General features: G+C 41.9%; 1 protein-coding gene across 2 annotated transcripts in view; it reads left to right on the top strand.

The window, feature by feature from the left end:
• Positions 1–24875, top strand: part of LOC121523717 (ankyrin repeat and IBR domain-containing protein 1-like) — a 37516-nt gene that overhangs the window by 2241 nt on the left and 10400 nt on the right. For both annotated transcript variants that reach the window (XM_041808713.1, XM_041808712.1), the window contains exons 2-16: positions 4236–4579; positions 12391–12562; positions 13966–14097; positions 14631–14822; positions 15437–15554; positions 15675–15895; positions 18155–18243; positions 19603–19747; positions 19950–20110; positions 20379–20467; positions 20731–20861; positions 20973–21107; positions 24141–24227; positions 24323–24389; positions 24532–24677. In XM_041808713.1, coding sequence (XP_041664647.1) covers positions 4392–4579; positions 12391–12562; positions 13966–14097; positions 14631–14822; positions 15437–15554; positions 15675–15895; positions 18155–18243; positions 19603–19747; positions 19950–20110; positions 20379–20467; positions 20731–20861; positions 20973–21107; positions 24141–24227; positions 24323–24389; positions 24532–24677 — 2073 coding nt within the window. In that variant the 5' untranslated portion in view covers positions 4236–4391. The remainder of the gene's footprint in view (positions 1–4235; positions 4580–12390; positions 12563–13965; positions 14098–14630; positions 14823–15436; positions 15555–15674; positions 15896–18154; positions 18244–19602; positions 19748–19949; positions 20111–20378; positions 20468–20730; positions 20862–20972; positions 21108–24140; positions 24228–24322; positions 24390–24531; positions 24678–24875) is intronic.

Raw genomic sequence — 24875 nt, 5'->3', positions numbered from 1 at the left:
TGGGTTATCATATCATGAGCTACTGATAATTCGTATGGGTATCAGCCCTGAAAAATCAAAATCAGTTGACCCCTACTTAAATGTTTTCTTTGGTTAGAAAGGAGGAGTGAGTTAGACCTGAAAGTCAATATTTAGTTGTTTCATGTAGTCATTGATCCAGCTTTGCTGCCGAACACACTTGTTTTTGCACACCAGAGAGTGATGTCTTGCTTGTTTTATTTCATTTTAACACAATTTGCCATAAAAATCTTAAAGCACAAAGGTTGTCAGAAATTTAGATGCTTGGGTATTTTTTCATTAACTTTGCAAAGCACATAGATTTGCCAGACTCCATGTCCATAACCAGGCAATAGTCAGTGTCATTTGTGCAGAACAAGGCAGTGGCTACCTGTGGGGTTAAATTGTACTGGAAGCCGATCACAATGGCTGCCACCAGTGAAGCAATTGGCTCAGATGTAGCTATAGTTTAGCAGCAGTTTAATCAGACCTTGACCACATTTCTGTCTTAAAACAAGAGAAAAGAGACACAATGAAAGCTTCTCTTGGCAGAGATTATGTTTTTGCAAGTCTCCCGATAGCTTTCAGCATGAATTTTAGCCACCAACATGCTCTGCTTTTCATAAGTTATGGCACTTTTCAGCTCAGCTTAGTGCTGGAGCTGTACATGTTTACTACCTCATTTTGTCTTCTTGCTCTGATTGGCCGTCATGAGCCCGTCAAGAAGTACTGCCCTCCTCAAATGTGTTGTATGGGAGGTTTCCCAGATGAATGTGAAATATATCCATGTGATGGATCTATGAAACAGTCTATCCGGTGTGTCAGGTTTTATTTGTAATACTACGTCTTTTAAGGTGATGAAACTTTAACCCTTAACATTTTCAACAAAGCCCCAAATGTAAAACAGCTATCACACCGTCTGCTTTCCCTCTGATTGACTCAGCCTTTTGAGAACTGGAGACAGCTGGTGTTCTTTACAATAACAAAGGATGTGAATATATCTGTATCGGCTCAAATGTGTTTGGATATATTGGCATATCAGATATCAGCAAAAACCCAATATTGCACATCTCAATTGAGGGTAAACATTGAAGGTGTTTACAACCTCAGTTTCTTCTCAGTACGCTCGTATACTTTATCCATGAAAGGACAAGTCAGTCAGTTTGTCCGCCACCACTGCTGTTAACAAAGCTGGCATCAGAAGTTCCACCCCTTCTTTATTTTGATCTGCCAGGGAAAGAGAGGTGACAGTGATGAGCGTGGTGCTCTTTCAAAAGTTGGACTATTTTCAACTGAGAATGGGCAACAGAAAAGAAACTGATGCTGAGATGTTTTTTGGGCTGAAGAGCTGGGTGCTGAAACCACTGGACTACTTTGTTTTTTTTTTCTTAAATTGAAAACAAGTAACCTGACACACCAGATAGACTGTTTCACATCTCCATGTCATGGATATATTTCACATTCAATTGGGAAACCTCCCATACATGGTGTTTGGGAAGGGCAGGACTTTTCCAAAGCATTATCCAAAGGGGATTACACAAACGCTTTTGCCTGTCACATTAATGATGGACCAATCAGAATGATGAGACAAAATAAGGTAGTAGACATGCAGCTCTAGTACTAACCTGAGGTGTATTTGTGGAAGCCTTTTGGTAGATGTGCAAAAACATCTTCTCTGACAAGAGAAACTGTTAGTGTGGCTCTTTTCTCTTTTTCTGGTACATAAATGTGGTTAAGATCTGATTAAACTGATACATCCGAAGCTTATCCCTACAGCGGCAGGCCAGTTTAAGACTGGCGTATTGTAAAACTTAACCCCACCTTTAACGTTCACAAACTTCGACTGAAGCAGATTGAGAGAAGAGCAAAAACATATTTTCCCTCATGAAAAGCTTTCAGTGTAGCTCTTTACTCAAAGAAATGTGGTCTACTTCTGATAAAACTGCTGCTGTGACTACAGCCAAGCTAATTGCTACACTGTTGGCAGCCATTGCTGTCAGCTTCCAATACAACTAAACCTCGCCTGTAGCTATCGCCTTTTTCTCCTCAAATGAGGCTGATTGGCCAGAACTGGATTTGTGTCTGGCACAAACTTTGCATATTGGAGCTTTGCAAGATGGATTTGCCTGATGACAAACATGGAGTCTGGCTAATCCATCTGCTTTGCAAGGTCAGAAAAAAAGAGCTGCAAGCACAGAAACAGCAGCTGTGGACATCAGCAAAACATCAGCAGGCATAAAACCCAAATCAAAACAAATAAGAATACATGAGAAGGAAGTTGAACATAAATACACATGCACAGAGCAGAATAAATAATTGACTTTGCTGTCTGTTTTACCCTTAACTTTTTTTTACTGAAGTTTAAGAAATCACGAGAACGGTCAACAGGAAAAGCGCCTTAATTTGTCATACTTACTGTTAAACTTATGAATGTTTTTAATGTGCCTGGGCTGTTGAGAAATCCGCTGTGACGTGACTTAAGTTCCTGTAAATGAGAGCTATCAGTGGAAGTGGGTCAGGAATTATCAAGAATTTTGAGAAGGACTCATGTGTTTAGGATTCTTGAACTCATGAGTCATCATGTCTCAATGCCTAACATGGGGAATACCACATGGACCAAGAGCCTGCTTTGTTTAGACTCATGGTAAAGATGAAACTTTCCCTTACCAAACATGAATCCATGGAATGCCTTTGTTCCTAGCCTGATTTACAGACAAATGTCCTGTCCACATGGAATGTCACCCTTCCTTAGCCTCACTTCGCCTGACCACTGAATGACGTGCAGGCTCAAGACTGTTGTAGTCCTACATAATTGCACTGTCACTGCCAAGAGCAAACAACAGGACTTATAATCTTTAGATTCCAAAGTTCTTCTGCGTACTGGCGTCCTGTCCTTATTTAGTATGAGAAACAGAGGGAGAGTGGCAGAGATTCACAGAGGAGTGAAGTGAACTGGAAGTAAACCAGTGTGCACAAAATAGAGCCACGCAGACAGACTGACCTATTAACTATGGTATCCCCCTCCACCACCTCCACCAACCTTGCAGATATCTTCACAGAGACCTGTCTTGTGTACACATCAGAGGAGCAGACCTTACAAGATGTTGGCTATTATTCAGCCTCTGTGCAGGGCCTGTATGTCTCCATCTGTCAGGCTGTGTTTTGCCTGTCTGTGTCCCTGTCTGTCACTGCATAGAAATGGGGAGGCAGAGGAGGGGAGGCAGCCAGCCACGTTATTCAAATGTTCCAGAGCCCGGACCAGCCAGCAGCCAACTGTAGCCGGGCTAAAAGAGGCTCTTTGTGAAGACCAGACAGATGGCTATAGAATGAAGACTGTAATGATACCCTCAATAGCCCAATGCACACGTACTCTGACACTCGCATACAGTCTCCACTCATTACAGGATGCAATGCCGTGTTAATGTGTCAAACAAAATATGTGTGACAGAGACAGGATGGAGTTAATAATTCTAATGATCATGTGTAAAATGTGACTAGAGAGAGGCTACTTGTTTCCTGTATATGTTGATCTTAATATTTTACCTCTTTGTGATAAAACAATGCCTGTAAAGTGCTTTAAATCAGTGAAGATGCAGCAAAGATCATGAATGTACTGGAGGGTCTATAAGCTGTTACTGGGAGAGTACATTCGGCAGTAACAGCAGCCATAGCTGTAATTCCTGTGATTCTTTGGTTTAGCGCCTGAGAGGAAAAGTTAAACTGGTTTTAGCCCTGTGTATTAGCACTGCATGGTTTAACACACACTCAGGCTTTCATATCTCCAGTAGCAGACAAGAATGAAAACAGCCTAAAAATATGTAAATTCCTCACAAAGACGAGCTAACTGGACTCACATTGAGCCAGCTGTGGTAATATTGACCATGCTTTCATCAACTGACGAACAAAATCGATGGCTTGGATATCATTAACCTTCCCCCTCGCCTGTCCTCTTTATGATTGTCTCTCTGGCTTTCTTGTTCCTTTCTTCTGTCCCTCTGTTTTCTCCTTTATTTCTAGTGAGATAACATCCTCGCTGCAGCACATCAGCTGATCAATGGATGGACTGATTGATTGAGCTGTTCTCTCTTGTCTCCTCTTTATTCTTCTCTTTCCAGCCTCAACCTTTCTACTTTTCTTTCCTTTCTCCTTTCTCTCATCCTGCTTTGTTTCTTTCTCTTATGACTCTTTCCACCTCATTCTCCTCTAATCAGTCTTCCCATCTCTTCCTCTGCTTACAGGGCAGGAAAACACTGAACCATGTTGCTCTAAGGTGTGACCTGTTGTGAACAGGGGAGGAGGAAGAGGAGGGGGAAGGTATTGGCGAGCAGGAAGGAAAGACGGAGGACAGGCATCTGCCACATCTCCCTGTAGGTGGCCCTTTGTGAGCTCAGGCCATGGGTAACACAGCCACCAAGTTCCGCAAGGCGCTGGTGGGAGGCGACGAGGCGCTGGCCTGGCAGCTGTATGAAGGCAACCCTCAGTTCAGGGAAGGCCTGGACCCGAATGCTTCGTATGGAGAGCAGTACCAGCACAACACGCCCCTGCACTACGTCTGTCGCCACGCCATGACTCGTCTGCTCAGGTACTGAACTTTTTTAGTTTTTCACTATAAGCCCAGTTCACAGTGCCATTTAAAGCTGTGATGTTTACGTCCCTGTGACGTTTTGCTGTCACTATGAACGCCCATGGGGACAAAGTGATTCCAGAGGTAGTAATAGAGGCGTAAAAAAGGGATTAGCAGAGCCAGCAGGGGACTGCAGTGTTGTGCATGTGTGTGCATGTCTCGCTTTGTGTGTATGTGGAGCTCCTGCTGTGCTGTGCTGCTTGCTTTACCGCAAAGCCAAAATGTTTTGTGAATTGGCAGACAGGGACATGTAATATCATGCCATCACAGTATCAGTATAAATCCTCCAAGGTTTAAAGATGGCAAAGCTTCTTTTCAGCGCTGTCACAGAAGTGCCCTGTACAAACAACTATAGACTAACTATAAGAAGCAGATGCAGCCAGTGTGAGGTCAACCAATCTCAACTGATGCCTTGAATTTGGTGTTTTGACTGTCACCATCTTGACAAGTAGTGGCTGTTATTAGAAGACTTGGTGGGGCTGTTTAATTTTGGCAACTTTAGTGTATAAGATGGTCATCAGCAGTGTTTTTACACAAAATACGATTTTAAGCAATGTAATGATGTACAGGAGCCATACCATTAACAGCTAAAGATGATATTTTTTTTTGCGATTTTGCCGATGGACAGGTTGCACATTTTAACAAACTTGTATGAGGGATTTTATCCCAGAATTTTTTTGCTCATGATAGACAAGATGGAGATTTTAAGCTGTGCAAAATTTAAGTTTTCACCATAGAGCAGGGCTGTAATTGGGGCCCAAACTTAATGTGATATTTTGTACATTTTTTTGCAGTGAAAATACACCAATAATACCATATGCCTTTTTAGTGCTTATGTCAATCATCACCAAATTTCACAGACATGAGCACATATGGATCTTAAAGTGGGGGTATTATGCCTTTTTTCAAGGATTTGCACCATCTCTCTGATACACACGTAGTAGCTTAACATGGTTTACAGCTCAAAAAACTCCTCATGTTTCTCACACTGGCATCCTGAAAAACCCTTATTTTAACCTCCATCTGAAACGCTTCGTTTTCACTGCTGTCGCTTTAACATCCCCCCGTCCAATGACTTGCTTTCCTCTGATTGGCTGATTTTCCGGAGGCTGGCCGGCGGCAGGGCTAAATGTTTTGTGCCCGCCCCCTCCAATGTGGCTATGTTGTTATGCTAGTAGTTGTAAACTTTGAATGAACCGGTCCGACTGAGTAAAATATGGCGAATTTTGATATACGTCTGTACGTCTTAGACCCGGAGTCTGATCCTGATAGTTTGGAGAGAGAGGGGGAAGAAAACCAGCAGCAGCAAGGATAGAGCAGGACGTATCTGTTTGGTGAGTGTTTAATTACTGTGTTACTAAATGGCTAAATGGCTAAAAGGCCTTGTGGGGGCGGTCTGTTCCACTTTGCCAGCAGCACGGACGAAGAACCAGTCAAGAGATCCTATTGTGATGACCTCATCAGTTTGCTCCATTGAAATCTCGTCTCGGGTAAATCTTGGAGAGATTTTCAATGAACCGTTTTCATCAGTTTACATGCTAATTCCAAGATTACTGCTGCATACTTTATCTTGTTTATCTTGCGGTTTGAAAATTTGTATACATGGGGTATGGACACCAAACATTGTGACTTTATATTTATGCTTTAAAAATCGGAAAAGTAGCCCCCTCTTTAAATACATTCATCCATCAATATCATTACTTTGCCACAGCGCCTCCTGCTGGTAATTGAACATTTCTTCTGTGATTTTTAATTTTGCCCTTTAAACATTCAGCACCTGCACGCCATTCAACTTAGACTTATGGTTTTTGGTCTACTCCTTGGCCATCTTCAGACCTGCAACAAAGCCTCTTGGACCCATGCCAAGTTTCCGAAACGAATTTCACCAGCTTTGTCTCATTTTCAGAGAAAGGCGTTTTGATGTTGTTAAATATGTTTAACTTGTTATTTTTTAAACACCATTCTGTGTTCCTCAACATTTTCTGACTACACAACAGTATCACACTGGACACACACATGGAAACAAGTCATCATAGCCCGTCCTGGATAGTTGTCCACAAACATGATTCACTGATGGCCACCTCCCTGGTGATGGCGAGCATTTCAATATCATGCCAATTTCACAGGAAGTTGGCATCGCTCTTACGAAAGGGTTAATGCTATGGTTTTGCTGTAGCATCACCTACTGTAACAAGCTGATAACACCTCTAACATAGTGTCTAGTTTTCTTTGAACTTTATATGATTTTCAGTAAAAAGTTTTCCAGGCCTAAAAGGCTAAAATCAGTCCGACTATTACGTTCTATGTAACCCGCTTAAAGCATCAGACCTGGCAAGGAGCATTCCCATGCCGCTCAGTTATGCTTCACTTTATCTCTGTATATATTCTAAATCATTTATTACATGTAAAAATAGCAATAAAAGTCTAGCATATTTTGACTAAATGTTCTCAGTTGTTAAGAAGGCGTTTTATTAGGATGCCTTTTTGGGTTAGGTTCACTCTTAAGGCCAGCATGTTTGATAAACTGCAGTTATGGCACATTATGTTTTCATTTTTAGTCCTGCTGGTTGCTGCTTGGTTGACACACTGGCTGAGGTACTGATTAAATTGGACAGTCATTTTTTAGGCTTTGGCTTGTAATGTTGCTAGGCAGTTATCAAATACAGTTTTAAAAGCAGTTCTGAGACATATTAGATTAATGGTAACAAGATGTATGTCAGCTTTCATAGATTTGCGAGTTTCAGGCATTTTAATTCCAGCAAGATGACACATTATACAGAAATTCAAATAAGCCTGCCACACGTGGAAATGGTGTTATTCGTGAAAAAGTCTCAATAGTTGTCTCAACGTGCTCCAGACAAAGTAAAGCTGTATCAGCAACGAGAAGTGCTGATTAACCAAAGTGAAAACTACAACCCCAGGAAGAGCCAATCACTGGAATAAGCTGAGAGTGTCAACAGAAAGTAAACATGAGAGGTGCACTCCTCAAACAATACACATGCAGTACAGCGTACTTGTCATAAGGAGGGCTATTCAACCTGTGAACACAGCTGTACAGTCTCCTCTAGACCTTTGAGGAGTTTTATTGAGCTACTTTAGAGCTACTATGGGCTTAAATTGAGTATATCTTTGTGTACTGTGGTTGTTGTGACTGTGCATTTGTATCTCTTCCTGTCTCCAGACTTAATGAAAGTGCAAACTTAAATTGCCACAGCGCCACTTCAGTGAGCCAGTTTGATTTTATAGCGTGTTTTTGTGCTGTAAGGTGTTTTTTCAAGCAACTATTGTTGCTTAAAACAGGTGCACAGCACACTCTCACTGGGATAATGTCTTCAAAGAAACAAAGTGGAGTCACCGAGTCCGACACAACCTAGAAGGAAGGGGTCAAACTTAAAAACAACCCACAGAGAGAAAGGCACCAGTGTGTCTTTTGCCCCCTGCAGGGATAATCAGGCTACTGGCCGTGACCAAGACAGCTGATTCCATGACTCAATAGCCATCGTCACCTCCTCCTTCTCCTCCTCCTCGCACCCTTCCTCTCTCTCCATGATTACTGTGGGAATTGGGGTGGGGGTTCAGAGGAAGCAGTCTGAAAAGGCCAGTAAATTATCCCTGCATCCACATGTGTGCACATGTGCATGTTTTAAAGGAGGGAAAACTGTGACTCTACGACTGCTTAATGCATCCAAGTCTTTGAATGTAACACAGTGAATCATGGTGTGCTATTTGTGTCCCTTCCTACTAACCTATAATGGGCCAGGGAGGCGTGCTGAAGGCAGCGCTCTGCTCCAGATAAGTATCAGAGGAAATGCTTCTTTGTTCCAGCAGCTCTTTTGGACAGAGGAAAGCAGATAGACGACGGAGAAATCTCAGACAAAATACAAACTCAGTGAGGACTGAGCGTGGGCTGAAGTCTGTTTTTCCAGATTATTTTTAACATGTATCTGTGCCATGTTTGTTTGCCCTCTTCTTGTGATCTCAGTGGGTTGGATTGGCTTGCAATCCCATGAGATGTGCAAACTGCTAGACACTTTGCTGGAAGAAATGGGTGTAGTTCAGGAAGTGTAACCCTTCCTTCCACAACAACTCAGAGTACAGTCTTTGAAATGTGTAAATGATCTTTAAGACTTGGCTTCCTGTTGCTTCAATAAGGACAGGACATACAGTAGATGTATGAGCCTGTATACAGTTACTTTCCTGTTTTGTCTTTATGTGACCTCACCAAGTGGCAACCTCCAGTATTTAAGCAAAAATGCACTAATCTACTGTTCCCAGAGTGTCTACTCGTGGCTGGTTGAAAAAAAATAATCATAATTGTGCTCCACATTTTTACAGAAGAAATAAACATGCTTATTTTGCAGTTTATTTGAGGGCCAGCCCTTTGAGAAAAATCATCTCATTTGCCAGGAAGTCCTGCCTAGTACCAAAAGTTTTCTGTATAGAACTCCTTTGTTTATCAGTAAAATCTATCTGGTTGACTTTTTCATAACACTTCTGTTTTTATTTTTCAAAGCTAAATGTTAAAGTCCTTGCACACCAGAAGCGTTTGTATGTTTTCGGTTTTATTGAAGAATGTTGCAGGTCAACACAAACTTTCACACCAGCAATGTAATTTTATGGCTAATAAATGCAGCTAATATTTTTTGAACAGTGATCAGTGGAGTTTTATTTCTAATGAGCACAAGAGCGCAAATCTGACTCCTTAAAAAAACTGGATGTTCCCTATGGTAGAAGACTTGAAGGCAGGCAAAAATGTCCTCCTCTCCAACACCACATGGTGTTTGTGCCATTTTCATATATGTATTTGTCTGCAGCCAATGCTAAATTTCTGTTGTAATCTGATATTATGTAGCCCAGATTAGAGCTGGGCATTAGAATGAAATTTAGATTAAATTGCAGTCTGTCCCATCGCAGTTTTAAGATCACAGAAGGTACAGTTTTTCTTTGTCAAATGCATGTCAGAAAACTAGTTAAATATGATTTTTGCAGCAGACGTCATGTTTGACACATTATGCACACACTGAAGTGTCAGGTTTTTTTTTTCTTACATTAGTTTACAGAAAATCTTGCTTTTGTTTTTATGCATGTTTGTTTTAAAAATGAGAAAGACATGGAATCATTCCCTTCATTACAACACTTCATATCTAATTTGTATTGAGTCACAATAATTGCAATTAGGTATTTTTCTCCAAATTGTTAAGCCTTAGTTTGATCTATCAAATGTTGTGTGCATTGTAATTCTAAATAATAGGGATGCACAATATTATAAGCCTGATAACTGTATCAGTAGATATTAGCTGAAAAGCGCAAGTATCGGCAGAAATTTCTGCAGATATTTACAATGGATATTTTGACTTTATCATCATATATAGACTGTAAATTTAAGCCATTTTTACTATGTAAAGTTTTAGGCTGGATCAACACACCAAAGCCAGTTGAGGTCTTTTTCTTTGTTCATTCTCAAATTTTAAAATTTAAACTGTTTTTTAAATACTCATGTTTGTTTCTTTGTTTATCCTTATACATTAAATGTGTTTGAAGGACTCAAGTTTTAGGTCTGAAATACATATTTAAACATCACTATCAGCTAAAAGTACTCTGTAAATATTGGATATCGGTTAAAAAAATTCCAATATCCTGCATACGTACAAAATAATTTTTTGCTTGCTTTTTGAGAAATTCATAAGATGAGGAACTTAAAAAATATCACATATTAAATCAAAATTGCAATAGTGGGGGAAAAAATGCAATCAGATTATTTTCCCAAATCCTTCAACCCTAGCCCGGACTGAGACGGAGAGCAGGCAGCCTGATATGTCCATGTGAAGGATTTACCTTCACATTTGGTGCCATTCACAACTAATAGGACTTAACTTCACTAACACATTTAATAACAAAGTCTTCTCCGTATTCAGACATACAGCTAATAACTGCTCCGGGTCAATCAGCTCACTGAAATTACTTCTCTGACCAGTCTGTAACACAAACAGGTGAGCGAACTCCCCCCCCCAGAGATCCTAGAGTGTGCTCTAAAGACTATTATTATTATTTTAATTGTAGAATGAATGAAAAATTGTTCCCTTCCCCCAGCTAACTCATCTGAAAAGAGGAAGCAGTACAGTGGATGACGCAGTAGAAAACAAGGGCACTAACCTCCTGATAGGATAGTGCAAAACATACTGCAGACTTTCGCAGCATTTTTTTGAATGTGCACAATTTATTCAGAGAACAATGTCACTCCTGATGTGCATAGAAAGGAATGTCAAATCTCTCCTCCAAACTATTTGCTTGTTGTGCTGTTTATTCATGTCGTCCTTGTTGTGCAAAGGCACATGAGTTGACGGATGGGTGAGCTGAAGTAGTTTACTAGGAGACATAAAGTAACAGTATGGAGAGATTTGACCATGTGCATTTTTGAACCCACCAAAGTTCTGTGAATGTACTGTCATAAATGAACATATAGCTGTTATGCTCTCCAAACAACATACATTTGCTGGAAAGCAGAGGGTGCAAAGCTGGTGCGAGTACCACATGTGTTCGGTAAGACTACACCCATGTTTTATAAGGTCTAGACTTCACAAAGAGAACAACCACACAACAGAGTAATTCAGCGGCTCTTTTGGCCCTCCCCTCAAATGCCTCACTTTAATCAAATTACAGTTTGGTGCTCCACTGCTGTAGTCCAACATTTGACGTCCCCCTAGCTTGTAGTTTGTACAAGACTGATATTAGGGCCATCCATCCTGAACGTGGGGGTCTGTGACTGAGTGTATATGGGTAGATGTGGTGAGGATGATTGGTTGAAGTGGAAAAAGGGGAATAATTAGTGATTATTGCTGTGTGGGTGAATTGGCAGAGAACTGTCATTAGGGGAGGCTGCAGGGGCTTGTGGCTGACAGGATGAGAAGGTCAAAAGTGGAAAAGCAGGACAGCAGTGGAAGAATAGGCTGAACGGCTACACAATAAGGAAACATTCAAAGACTAATTCAATAGCAGCTGATGCTGCTGTGTGTCCAAATTATAGAGGGAGCACTGTGGAGAGCTTTGATAGCATTTCTCCATGTATTCAAGAAGTGGAAATCCAATGACATGCTATTATTTTGAACGTTTTTGTTGAATTTCATCCGGTGAGGTCTTTTTAAATACCCTATTATTTATGTTAAACCACTGATCAAAAAGTAAAGGGGTCTTCTCTACATGCAGCTGCAGGAGGATAGTGTACAAGAAGATGGAAGAGAGAGGACATCTGTACAAAAAGGTGTAGAGGAGAGAATGAACAAGAAAAGGGCAGGAAAGGAGAGGTGGGCATTTCCAGATGAAATACTGAAAAAAATGAAAAGCTCATCAGTAAATGGAGATTCTGACAGCAGAGAAAAACAATTTACTAAACGGAAACACAACCACAGCCAGGCTCACAGAGCAGCTTTCACATCCATCATTGTGTGTGTACTGCACCTGCCAGCCAGCATGTCCATTATCTCAGAGATGTTAAACAGAAAGAGTCAATATTCTGCAGTCTTTCTCCTCCTTCCTCTTTTTCTTCTGCTCCTCAACCACAGACGCGCATGTTACACTACACCTCATTCCCATTCTTTATCTTATGTTGTCTGCACTCATCTCCATCCTCCATTCCTGTCTCTTTAAGTATGCTTCTCTTCCACCCTTTGATTGGCCTTCTTCCTGTTGCAGTCTGCTCTTTCTTCTCTTTCCACTTCACTTCTTAAACCTCTCTTTTATTGAACCTCTTCTTTCTTTCCTGTCTTGTGTAGGTCCTTCCTGTTTAGTAAAGAGGGAAACCCCAACAAACGTAACGTGCACAATGAGACCTGCCTCCATGTGCTGTGCCAAGGCCCGCAGATCCTGCTGCTGTCAGAGGGAGCGCTGTCACCGAGACTGGCCCGGCCACAGAGGGATGAGCAGCGACGTGCAGACTGCCTGCAGGTACCTGCATACACTTAAAGTGTTGCACAGTGTGCATGTTTGCATACTGGTGTGAAAAAGCATATATAATAAACCACTTTCACCAATGCACCCCTGAAAGTTTTTAGAAATGTCAAGCAGGCTTCTGGTTTGTTGTTCACATATAAAAGCTTCAGCAGCTGAGATAAGAGAGACTGCATACAACAACTGTTGGCTGTGTTTTTTACCAGTCAAAGCTTTATGGGAGAGGGGCAAAGAGAAAGCCACTGTTGAAGAAAACTCAGATTAAAACTGGACTAGGGTTCCCCGAAGGGCATGTGGGAGACTCTGTGGTCAAGTGGAAGAAAGTTCATTGGTCTGATGAGACCAAAACGGAGCTTTTTAGCCATCAGACAAGATGCCAACCACTGCGCGTCACCCCAAACACACCATCCCCACTGTGGAGCATGCTGGTGGCAGCATTATGCCATGGTTCTCAGCAGCTGGTCCTGAAAGGCTTGTAAAGGTAGAGGGTAAAATGAATGCATCTAAATAAATGAAAATCCTTGAGGACAGTCTTATTTACTCTGCAAGAACACTACAGCTTGGGAGGGCGTTATTTTTCTATTTTCCAGCATGACAATGAGCTGAAGGATACGGCGAAAGCTCCACAGAAATGTTTTAAAGACAACAAGGGGAATGTTCTGGAGTGGCTGAGTCAAAGCCCAGACCTCAATTCAATAGAGAATTTGTGGCTGGACTTGAAAGGGGCTGTTCACGCCCGATCCCTGTACAACCTGACAGAGCTTGAGCAGTTTAGCAAAGAAGAACAGAGTGGAATTGCAGTGTCCAGATGTGCAAGCCTGATTGGGACCTATCCACACAGACTCAGTGCTGTGATTGCAGCCAAAGGTGACTACTCAGTCCTGACTTGAAGGGAGTGAATATTCATGCAGTCACTTATCTTACAATATGTATTTGTATTTAATTTATATTAGAGGTTTTTTGTACTTTTTTGTCAAGTAGCCAAATTTTGTCGACCATGATTGATTTAAAAAAATCAGTAAAAGGGTAAACCATCCAAGGGGGTAAATTCTTTATCCTGTAACTCAGAATATTCACAGTAGCAAAAAAAATAGAACCGGTGAACAAAAACTTAATGAAGCAGTTTCATTATGTACGTTAAGATCAGTCCGTTTGGATGCATATAGTTTGTGGTCACTCCAGCTGGTTGTAGGATATGAACCTCACCACCTCCTCCACTTGGTGAATTTTTTTGAACATTGTACTTCATACGTTAAAGATGTTTGCACACTTACAGCTCACCTCACAAAACTTCAGGATGTTTTCAGGAGTTTTTTGCAAGCATGAAAGCATCCATGTAAACTAGTTGCTTTTATTTAAGCGATGTATTGCATGCATTTGTTGGTTCCTCCTGCTGCCAGATGATCCTGAGCTGGACGGGGGCCAGGTTGGAGGGCGGCCAGTATGAGAAGGCCAACGTCAACGCCACGGACAATCACCACAGCACCTGCCTGCACTACGCTGCTGCTGCAGGCATGAAGAGCTGTGTGGAGGTAAGAGAAAGAGTAGATAAACAAACTCACTCTGATATGAGGTTTATTTTCATACAGCAGATCTGGGTGTGCTCTGTGTGATTAGATCTTACAGCCAGGAAAGTAAGTAGCCAGTAATATGCCAGTCCTCGCATAAGGAGCATCTGCTTTCTGTTGCATTACTGTCAGATGCAAGAAGAGCTTCCTCACTTGATTTTGTGGCTTTTGAATAAAAAAGAAATCTTAGTTCCTGAATGGAGAGAAAATTAAGTTGAAATGTGTTATGAGCAGCCTTGGGGAAAGTAACCCAGATATTATACTTGGAGATGAGAAGTTTTAACACTCAACATTCTCTCCCTTCTTTTATTGCCTTCTTTCATAAACTGTCAACACCTCAGTCCCTCTCTATTTTACTGAACTCACTTTGAACTGTTGTGTTTTTTGGCATCTCCTTTCCTTTTTTGTAAGTTTCAATTTCTCGTCCTCTCTTTTAAATTTTCTCTCTCCTGTTTCCTTTGTCCTCTCCTCCCTCGTCCTTCTCTCCTCCCCTCTAGCTGTTAATCCAGAGTGAGGCGGACCTTTTTGTGGAGGACGAGGACAAGTTGACGCCGTGCGACCATGCTGAGCGGCATCACCACACAGAGCTGGCCCTCAGCCTGGAGTCGCAGATGGTTTTCTCCTCCTCTTCAGCTCAGCAGTCAAACACAGACGCACATGGTGAAACAAACCTGCTGCAGTACAAAGAGGTGAGACAGCAGTCACCAGATCGGGGGGATCCCTGCTGACAGAACTCTTCAAACTATGGTGCTATTTTTATTTTTATGCCCCTCCCCACTGTGCCCGTAACAGAATTTACCACACAACTTCAGATGGTGCACATTTACATCCATAATTCCTTCTCCACAATGTTTCTCCTAATGGGTCATACGTCACAACCAGCATTGGATTTAAAAGTGCAGGAACACAATAAAACATGACCTCACCTGGCCTCATGATCCTGGTTAAACACAAGGCACAAGCACAATCATCAAGGAGCTGCTTCTGCTGTCAACTGATAGCAGTTTGATCTTCCTTCCTACAGCTAAATCTATGCTAATACTTAATCTCTCTTTCCCTCCACCAACCCCCACCCTCGCTGCCCTACATCCCTATCCTTTTCATTTTTTGCACACTCTCTCTTTCACTCCATCCAACATGTCTTAATCTCATTATTTTGTGGTTTTAGTTGAGAAAATTTCTCCTGTTTCTGCCTTGATATTTAGTTCTTTCACTATCTCTCTTACTCCCAGTGGCTTCCCTTCTTTATTTTTTATCTGTTATTCATTGTCTTACAAGTATTTTTCCTACTCTGTCTTTTCAGCCTTACGAGGGACTGAAGCTGCAGGACCTGCGCAGGCTGAAGGATATGCTGATCGTAGAAACGGCAGACATGCTGCAAGCCCCCCTCTTCACCGCTGAGGCTCTGCTCCGAGCTCATGGTTCGTTTTTGTCTATCAGAGAAAGCTGACATAAAACTTTGACGAACCCACACAGCTCTGGCAGTGAGAGGGTTACATAGACACGTTTCCTGCCTGTAAGCCTGTATTTCTTTATCTCAGACTGGGACAGAGAGAAGCTCCTGGAGGCCTGGATGTCGGATGCTGAGGGTTGCTGCCAGCGCTCAGGCGTGGCCATGCCTACCCCGCCGCCCAGCGGATACAATGCCTGGGACACCCTACCCTCGCCACGCACGCCCAGGACCCCGCGTTCACCCCTAACGCTCACCCTTACCTCCCCGACTGACAGCTGCCTCACACCTGGAGAGGAGGGCCTGTCTACGGTGAGACACTTAGATGTGTGGATGCTGAAAATGAGACATGAGACTGAATGAAATTATTTACCTTATTAATAAAGGATTAGTGGCAGAGCTGGATCAGGATTACTAAAAATCCTTAAACCCTTAGTAGCAACAAGATGCAAACAGTTTTCTTCATGTTTTTTGGGTCTAAATGACAACCTTCTCAGCTTTAGACATCATTATTCCATCTATTTAAAATAAGAGGAGTGTGTTGACTGATTATAAGACTGAAAAAAGCTAAAGTGATTATTACAAAAAAAAGACTAAAGACTAAAATTTAAGGAATTTTTATGAACTAAAGTAGACTAATACTATAAAGGGTAGAAATGACTAAGATATGACTAAAACTGTCATCGTTCTGATTCATCTTGCAAAGATTTAAGCTGAAACACTTGTTCCAGATCATTTTTCAACTGTTCAGCTGATTTAGCATTAGTCTCGCCCTCATGTTTGTTGTATTTCTGCGGTATTTTAATTTCATGTAAACCTCATGTGTCATGTCCATCTCATTCGTGCCCTGCTTGCATTACTGATATCCTTCCCCTGGTGCTGCCATGTTTGTTGTACTGACTTACTCCTGCTCTATGACATCACCTGTGCAGACCTCAATGGACAAGCAATTGTCCAAACAGTTAATTTTATTTTTCCATTATCATAGACTTCAGTGCATATTAGCAATTAATTTTAAAAAATTGATACTTGGTGGACAATACGATACATCACCCAACAAAATATTGCAATACTACGCTGTATTGATTTTTTCTCCCACCCCCACTGTCCTGATAGAAAACAACAATAACAGCTCAAACATCTGGCCAAATTATGAGTGTCAGGAACAACAAACGCTCATATCAAAGACACCCCATGACCACGATTCAACCAGACTGACATGTCAGGATTTTTCTTGCATTGTTTAGTTTGACACACTGACCTGATGTCGGCGACCTGTTTCCTGACACCTACCAACAGGAGAGCGTCTTTGTATCATCATTTACCAGAGTGGCATTATAGAAGTCTCCACTTTTTCTTTACCTTGAAATTCATTATTGCATACAGTGAAGCTTTATGTATTGGCAAGCTTAACTGGGTTACTTTTTTTAATTCATACCTAAAGTTCTATTGGAAGGAGAGCTGGTCTTATTGTCCTCCCCTTGACACATCGGGAAGAGTCCATAACTGTGTCTTGTTTCTTTTGGTCAGATTTTGGTTTATTTGTAGTTCATAAATCAGTTCGAACAGTTGTAAATGTCCAGTCATTTCACAAATACAGAGTTCTAAAACAGTGGCATATGATTCCCCTACTCCATTCCTCTCTCACTCCCCTTTAGAATAAAACAAAGATGAAACAATGTTCAGCAGTCATTGTGACAACTTCAGTCAAAACCAACATCTTTACACTGCATACAGAAACAAAAACGCAGCAAGGAGAAATTTTTTCACCCCATCCCTCTTGAACTTGGAACAGACCAGTGCAGAGTAGAAACAGATGCAGTACCATCAGATTGTATAGCTTTCACCCTACCAATGGATATCAGCCTAAAGTACATATTTATATGTCTTTATTTAATTTCAGTCAAGAGTTTGATATTGCCTCAAGACACAAGATGCCCAGAGTTATTTTGGTGTTTACTTATCATTTCAGCGGCTGGGCGCCTGGACACCAACTTACCTGTTCACCTGGGCTAGTTGTACAGCTGCCATACCTTATACTGTGCTGTGCTCAAAACCTGTTTCTTAATATAATTCTAGCTTCTATAGACCCTGCTTTGTACACGCTTGGCTATAACAATTAAATAAGATAGGTATTTATTTATTTTTTTACAACCGTTATAAGTTCCATCTGAGCTAAATAGCTTGTTAATGAGATATTGAACTGTGTTAACATTTTATCTGTAGACTAATCTTATCATTAGGTCTTCAACTCTGGTAGAAATTTCTCATAAATATTTTAGGAGCTGATGGATTTAGAAAAATTAAGATACAGATGTTATATGGTCATAAAATTATTTTCAGGCAATAACAAAAAGTCTTTTTTAAACAGCTGAACAGGTTAATCTTCACTGAAGGAAAATTTATTGCAGACTTCTTTAATTTGTTTGTGGCATAATTGTAGAGGGTGCTGCTCTGCATCCCTGTATATTTTTATTGTGAAGAAAATACAATAAGTGATGTATCAGTCATCTCTGTGATATCAGGAAGTCTGAAGGAACCTCTGAATGTCATCATTTCTCTTCCCTGCAGTGTGGAATCTGTCTCTGCTCCATCTCAGTGTTTGAGGATCCAGTTGACATGTCCTGCGGTCATGAGTTCTGCAGAGCATGTTGGGAAGGGTAGGTACCACCTTTGTAAGGTAAAAATTCATTTTTTCCTGTGATTTAATTCAAGAAGTCAATCTTGAATATATATTCTAGGTTCATCTCATACAAAGTGAAATATTAAAATATTAGACTGTTATATATATCATTTATATTATATATATTCTATTAATTACATATTAGAATATCACAAAACATCAGTCCAAAAAATGAATTTATAACACAGATATGTCAACCCTCTGTTAAATTCTGCTCATTTATCGTTCAGTACTTTGTCAGAGCTCCTTTTTTCATGAATTCTTACATCTCTGTGACGTGGCATGGAGTCAACCAGTGTGTGGTCCTACTGGGGTGTTGTGAAGCCCAGTTTGCTCTGATAGCAGGCTTCAGCTCATCTGGATTGTTGAGTCTGGTGTCTCTCATCTTTCTCTTGACTTTTCCCCAGAGATTCTCTATGGGGTTCAGGTCAGACCAGTTGGCTGGCCAATCAAACACAGTAACACCATGGTCAGTAAACCAGTTTCTGGTAGTTCTGGCTTCACTGTGGGCAGGTGAAAAGGAAATCAGAATCTCCATGAAGCTTCTCAGCAGATGGCAGCATAAAAGGCTTTAAAATCTCCTGGTAGACGGCTGACAGCGTTGACTTTGGACTTGATGAAGACCAGTGGACCAACGGCAGCAGACAACATGATACCTAAAACCTTCACTGTCTGTGGAAATGGGAAACACTGGACTTCAAGACCTGAAGGATTCGAGGCCCCTCTGACTTTGCCTAGTGGACTTTTATCTGAAAACAGGACTTTGGACCACTGAGCACACAACGGTCCAGTTCTTTTTCTCCTCGGCCCAGGCGAGACACTAATGACGTTGCCTGGGGTTCAGGGTTGGCTTCACACTAAGAACACACTTGTAGTCAATTTCCTGGACCTGTGTGGTGGCTTTTGATCCACTGACTCCATTCTCAGTCCACTCCTTGTGAAGCTCCCTTAAGTTCTTGAATCTGCTTTGTTTGACAATCCTCTGAAGGCTGAGCTCATCCCTGTTCCCTGTGCTCCTTTTCCTACCACACTTTTTCCTTCAGTCAACTTTCCATAAATATGCTTTGATACAGCCTTTGAGAACAGCCTGGTCTTTCAGCAGTGACCTTCTGTGGTCGCTGCTGAAAGGGCAGGCCAAGTCAGCAGTCTTCCCCATGAAAAAGCCTTGAAATAATTCAATTTGTATGAGATTAATGTAGAATTTATAAAAGTTTAACTTTTCTTGGTAAATCACAGAAAAAAATTGGACTTACGCATGATACTGTAATTTTTAAGATGCAGCTGTATGTAAGTGCTCCCACAGGCTTCTGATTGTCTGTTGTCACATGTGTCTCAGGTTCCTCAATGTAAAGATTCAAGAGGGTGATGCTCACAACATCTTCTGTCCAGCGTATGAGTGCTACCAGTTGGTCCCAGTTCATGTGATCGAGAGTGTGGTTTCCAGAGAGATGGACCAGCGATATCTACAGTTTGACATCAAGGTAAACACATACAGATCAAACAAGATCTTATTAAGACTCACAGAGCCTTTATTCCAAGTGTTTTTACTCATTGTTCACATTCTTGCTGCATGTTTATATGAATTAACTGGCTTTAATTGTTTCTGTTCTTAACTTTCCTCCTGTCTTGTGTTTTGCTCTTCTATTTCCTTGTCTCTTTTCATCCCACCCCTCTTTGTTGCAGGCGTTTGTGGAGAACAATCCTGCCATCCGCTGGTGTCCTGCAGCACGCTGTGAGCGAGCTGTGAGACTCACCCGGCCCGGCCCTGGGGACAGCGACCCCCAGAGTTTCCCCCTGCTGCCCTCCCCAGCTGTTGATTGTGGCAAGGGCCACCTCTTCTGCTGGTACGCTTCATGTTTTTTTCCTTTGTTCAAAGTGAGAAAAGTTTTTCCCAGCCACACTGAATCTTGAGTTTGAAAACAAGACACTTTACAGCAACACTCCAAATTAACCTGTGCATGTCGGATATTTCTTCATGTTTTTGCCTATGAAGTTAGATTTTTCCTTATTGTAAGGCTTCTTCTCACTTGGATAATGTGGCAGTGACAGTTGTGTTGCTGCTTTATTCTCAGTGAATTGTTTAATCCTGTTTATCTCCCTCCCTGTCCGTAGGGAGTGCCTTGGCGAGGCCCACGAGCCATGTGACTGTCAGATGTGGAGGAACTGGCTCCAGAAAGTGACAGAGATGAAGCCTGAGGAGTGTAAGTGCCCCGCTGTGACATTAATGTTTCCAGGAATTCCCAGCGTCCCTGGGGATAGTTTTAGCAGCAGCTCAGTAAGCTGGAGCCACAATAAGCTTGTTAACAGCAGCTGTCAGGACGGCCTACCAGGATGTGGCTTCATGTATTTTACAGCATAGCGACAGGTGTTCAGGTCACTGATATTTGGCAAACATGCAGAGCAGGTGATGGACAAATGAGATGTTGCTAATGTGCGTGTGTGTTTGTGTGTGTGATTCCCACAGTGGCAGGTGTGAGTGAAGCTTATGAAGATGCTGCTAACTGCCTGTGGCTGCTAACCAACTCCAAACCATGTGCCAACTGCAAGTCACCCATTCAGAAGAATGAGGGCTGCAACCATATGCAGTGTGCCAAGGTTTGCACATTAATCTGTCAGCTGTTTGTCTGCTCTGTGTCTATTAATAATTCAGCATTTTGTGCTGTGTTTTGGTTTGAATTAGTAAATCAACTCTCACTCTCTCTGTAGTGTAAGTATGACTTCTGTTGGATCTGTCTGGAGGAGTGGAAGAAGCACAGCTCGTCAACGGGAGGCTACTATCGCTGCACTCGCTATGAGGTCATCCAACAGCTCGAGGAGCAATCTAAGGAGATGACTGTAGAGGTACAGGCAAACAAACACAATGTAAACATACACACTGATTCTACAGTGCTGGAAAAGTGTTAGCCTTTTTCTTTTTTTAGCATATTTGTCACACTAAAATGTTTCAGATCATCAAACTAATTTTACTATCGGACAGAGATAACCTAAGTAAATACAGAATGCAGTTCTTAAATGATGATTTTATTTGTTAAGGAAAAAAAGCCATCCAACCCCCCCCCCAAAAAAAAATCATGACTTGACTAATTAAATGAAGCTTAGCGTTAGTTTATTCAGGACACAGAAGTCATATGCTCAGTTCATCGCCAGCTGATTCCAATTATCACCTCCCAGCTATGTGACATATATGACATCCTTTTCCCTAATGCCTGCTTACATCAGTGCTGATGCACCATGCTGCTGCTGCTGGCAGAGCTTCACCTCCATCTCCCCAGCCCCCTCCTTTATAGCATAAAGCTTGTCACACCCTTATATTTAGATTCATGCTACTGCAGATTAAAGAAGTAGTGAACACTTTAACTTCTTTTCAACTGTACACTTAAGTATCTGACTGAATTATGATAAAACATGTCAATGCTAATATTATTTCTGACATTTGCACCAAACTGATAAAAAAAGCTGCATTTTATGTCTTTTAATCAGCTCAAACCGACATCTGCCTTGAAAAATCTTTGAAAAGGTGGTGCTTATGTGACGTAGAAACCTACCGGTAGAACGTTACCGCCTCTAACTGACTTTACCATTCAGAGACCACTCCCATCCTCTCCTGCCTGTACTGCTTCAGCTGTGAGAGCTCCGGCTGTAGTAAAGCTGGTGCTGGTGCAAATGGCCCAAACAGGTAGTACTCAGGACCACCACAGTCCACCACCATTCCACAGCCTGCTTCAGGGGACTCTGGAGGGGAAAAATCCTCTCCCTCAAAAGATTGTTCTGAGGCAAAAGTGCTGCGGGACTCTGTGTCACTTTCTGGCAAGGGGAAGTCACTGTCACTCCTGCTTCATCTGGAAAACCTCGTCCCTTAAAAAAAAAAAGCAAAGAAAAAGTCCTTATCCCTTCCTTACTCTCAGTACCAAACTGCCCACTTTCTGTGCATTTTTTGAAATCCTGAAGTGGGCGGAGTTAGCTCTGAGCTTGAGGTTCACTTACACTTCAGTTGCTTCTGAACCATCCATCCATCCAGCTTCTTCTGCTCATTGGATCTTGGTGGCAGCAGACAGCAAAAGTCAAGCCAGACATCCCTCTCCCAAGCAACGCTTTCCATCCAAGATTTTCCCAGGCCAGATGATTTATGTAGTCCCTTCAGCAAGTTCTGTGTCTTCCTAGAGGTCTCCTCCCAGTTGGACATGCCCAGAAGACCTCCAAAGCGAGGCAACCAGAGGCATCCTGCTCAGGTATCCAAACCACCTCCTTTTGATGTGAAGGAGCAGTGGCTCTAATTCAAGATTGCTACAGATGTCTGAACTCTTCCCTCCATCTTTAAGACAGAAGCCAGCCACCCTCCTGTCTCATTTTGACTGCTTGTATCCCTGATCTCATTCTTTGGTTATTACCCTGAGTTCATGGCCATAGCTGATGGTTGGGAGGTAGATTTACCAGTAAATCAAAAGCTTTCCCTTCTAGCTCATCACCATTTTACCCTCACTCATGAGCAAGACCCCGAGATGCTTGAACTTTTAACTTGGGAGCATAGACTAACTCCCCACCAGAATCGAGCAATCCACTGTTTTCCAGCAGAAGAGCATGGCCTCACACTTGGAGGTGCTTATTTTATATGAGAATGGGCTTCTGAATTTATTTCATTATATTCAAATGATGGGCTCATAACTTGCTGAGTAAGGAGGCTGAAGCATGCACATCTCCCGAGTCAAAACAAAGATCCATGCATTTTGGGATGCCTTGGATGCTGCCATTTAATCTATGTCTGTCAGTGGTGACAGCATGGAAGTTGTAGAGCAGTTCACCTACCTGGTAATCCATCAATCCACTGACTGTAAGGGTGAAACCAACCATGGACTTGGACTTGCGCATGGGGTGATGTGTTTGCTGAGCAAGACTGTATGGTGTTCCCTCTATTTGAGCATGCAGACAAAAGAACATTCCTGGGAGTGGCCGGCCCACCAAAATGACTCCAAGAGTGTATGGATGATTCATCCAGGAGGTCCCAAAAAACCCAGAACAACATCTAAAAACCTGCAGGCCTCACTTGACTCAGTTCAGGTCAGTGTTCATGGTTCATCAATAAGAAAGAGACAGGGCAAAAAAGGCATCATGGGAGAGTTCCAAGGCCAAAACCACTGCTGTCCAAAAAGAACACAAAGGCCCATCTGACATTTGACTAAAAACATCCTGATGATCCCTAAGACTTTTGGGAAAATATTCTGTGGACTGCCCAGACAAAAGTTGAACTTTCTGAAGTGAAACTCACACAGCATTTCATCAGAAGAACATCATACCAACAGTCAAACATGGTAGTGGAAATGTGATGATCTGGACCGGGACCTGGGCCACTTGCTGTAATTGATGGAACCATCAAATTTCACTCTCTAATACCCCTTTCCCACTGGCCAAAAAACCTGTTTAAACACGCTAACAATCGGCTCCTGTCTAATCGGCATTCACACCTGCATCGACTGTTTTTTATCGGCTTGCCTCCGATCGGCTCCAGTGGGTTACGCGGAATGACTTTGGCGTAACGTGCCTACGTTTATATTGATACAAGTAATATGTTTATATTGCCTGTTGTGATCTCATAGATCCTCTTTGTTGTTGTTGTTATTGCACAGAACCTTTATTCTGTCTGCTGCACATTTAAGCCTGATGTGCTGTCTGAAACATTTTAGTGTTACAACTATGCAAAAAATAAGAAGGGAGGGGTGAAATACTTTCTCACAGGATTGTACTAATGCAAGAAGAGATTTTTATCAGCTAGAATCATAAGATGAAGGATGATGCAGTTGTCAAGACCATGTTACATTAAAATTTTCACGCACTGACATCAAGGCTTTTATATGAGCTAGATTTGTTCTTTTGTTACAGGCAGAAAAGAAGCACAAAAGTTTTCAGGAGCTGGATCGTTTTATGCACTATTACACTCGTTTCAAAAACCATGAACACAGTTATAAGGTAAATGCACCCTTACACACAAAGCAAAGCTGAATTTCAGCTGTACATCTACTGATAGTGAAGCATTTGACATATTTTGTCTTCCTGTCTGTTAGTTGGAGCAGAAACTGCTGAAAACAGCTAAAGAGAAGATGGAGCAGCTGAGTAGAGCCTTCATTTGCCGTGAGTTTTATTTTCTTTGCTTGTTGCTGGGGAGATTTGCATCATGTCCACATTATAAGTATTTCTATCCAGAGCTTTTGAAGGCTGCACCAGTGTCTCGTTGTTCTTAAGTTGTTCTTTCATTTAATCGTCTGTGGTGCAGGTGAGGGTACTCCTCCAGACACACGGTTCATTGAGGACGGCGTGTCCGAGCTGCTGAAGACGCGTCGCGTGCTGAAGTGCTCTTACCCATATGGCTTCTTCCTGCAGCAAGGCAGCACTCAGAAGGAGATATTTGAGCTCATGCAGGTAATCCATCTTATATCGATGACATGGATGTATTCTCCGCAAGACTTGATGACTTTAGTGTAGACTGTTGTGTTCATTTAGACCATGAAGGGCTAAACAAGAAAAAAAAACCAAATCTAGCTCCACTAGTAATCACAGTAAGGTTTTGTATCTCTTGACTTGGGATTTTTGCCTGATGGTGCAGCAAGACTAGGAGAA

The sequence above is a fragment of the Cheilinus undulatus genome, linkage group 16, assembly GCF_018320785.1.
Source record: "Cheilinus undulatus linkage group 16, ASM1832078v1, whole genome shotgun sequence".
Lineage (NCBI taxonomy): Eukaryota > Metazoa > Chordata > Actinopteri > Labriformes > Labridae > Cheilinus > Cheilinus undulatus.
This window is presented reverse-complemented; position numbering and strand designations above follow the sequence as displayed.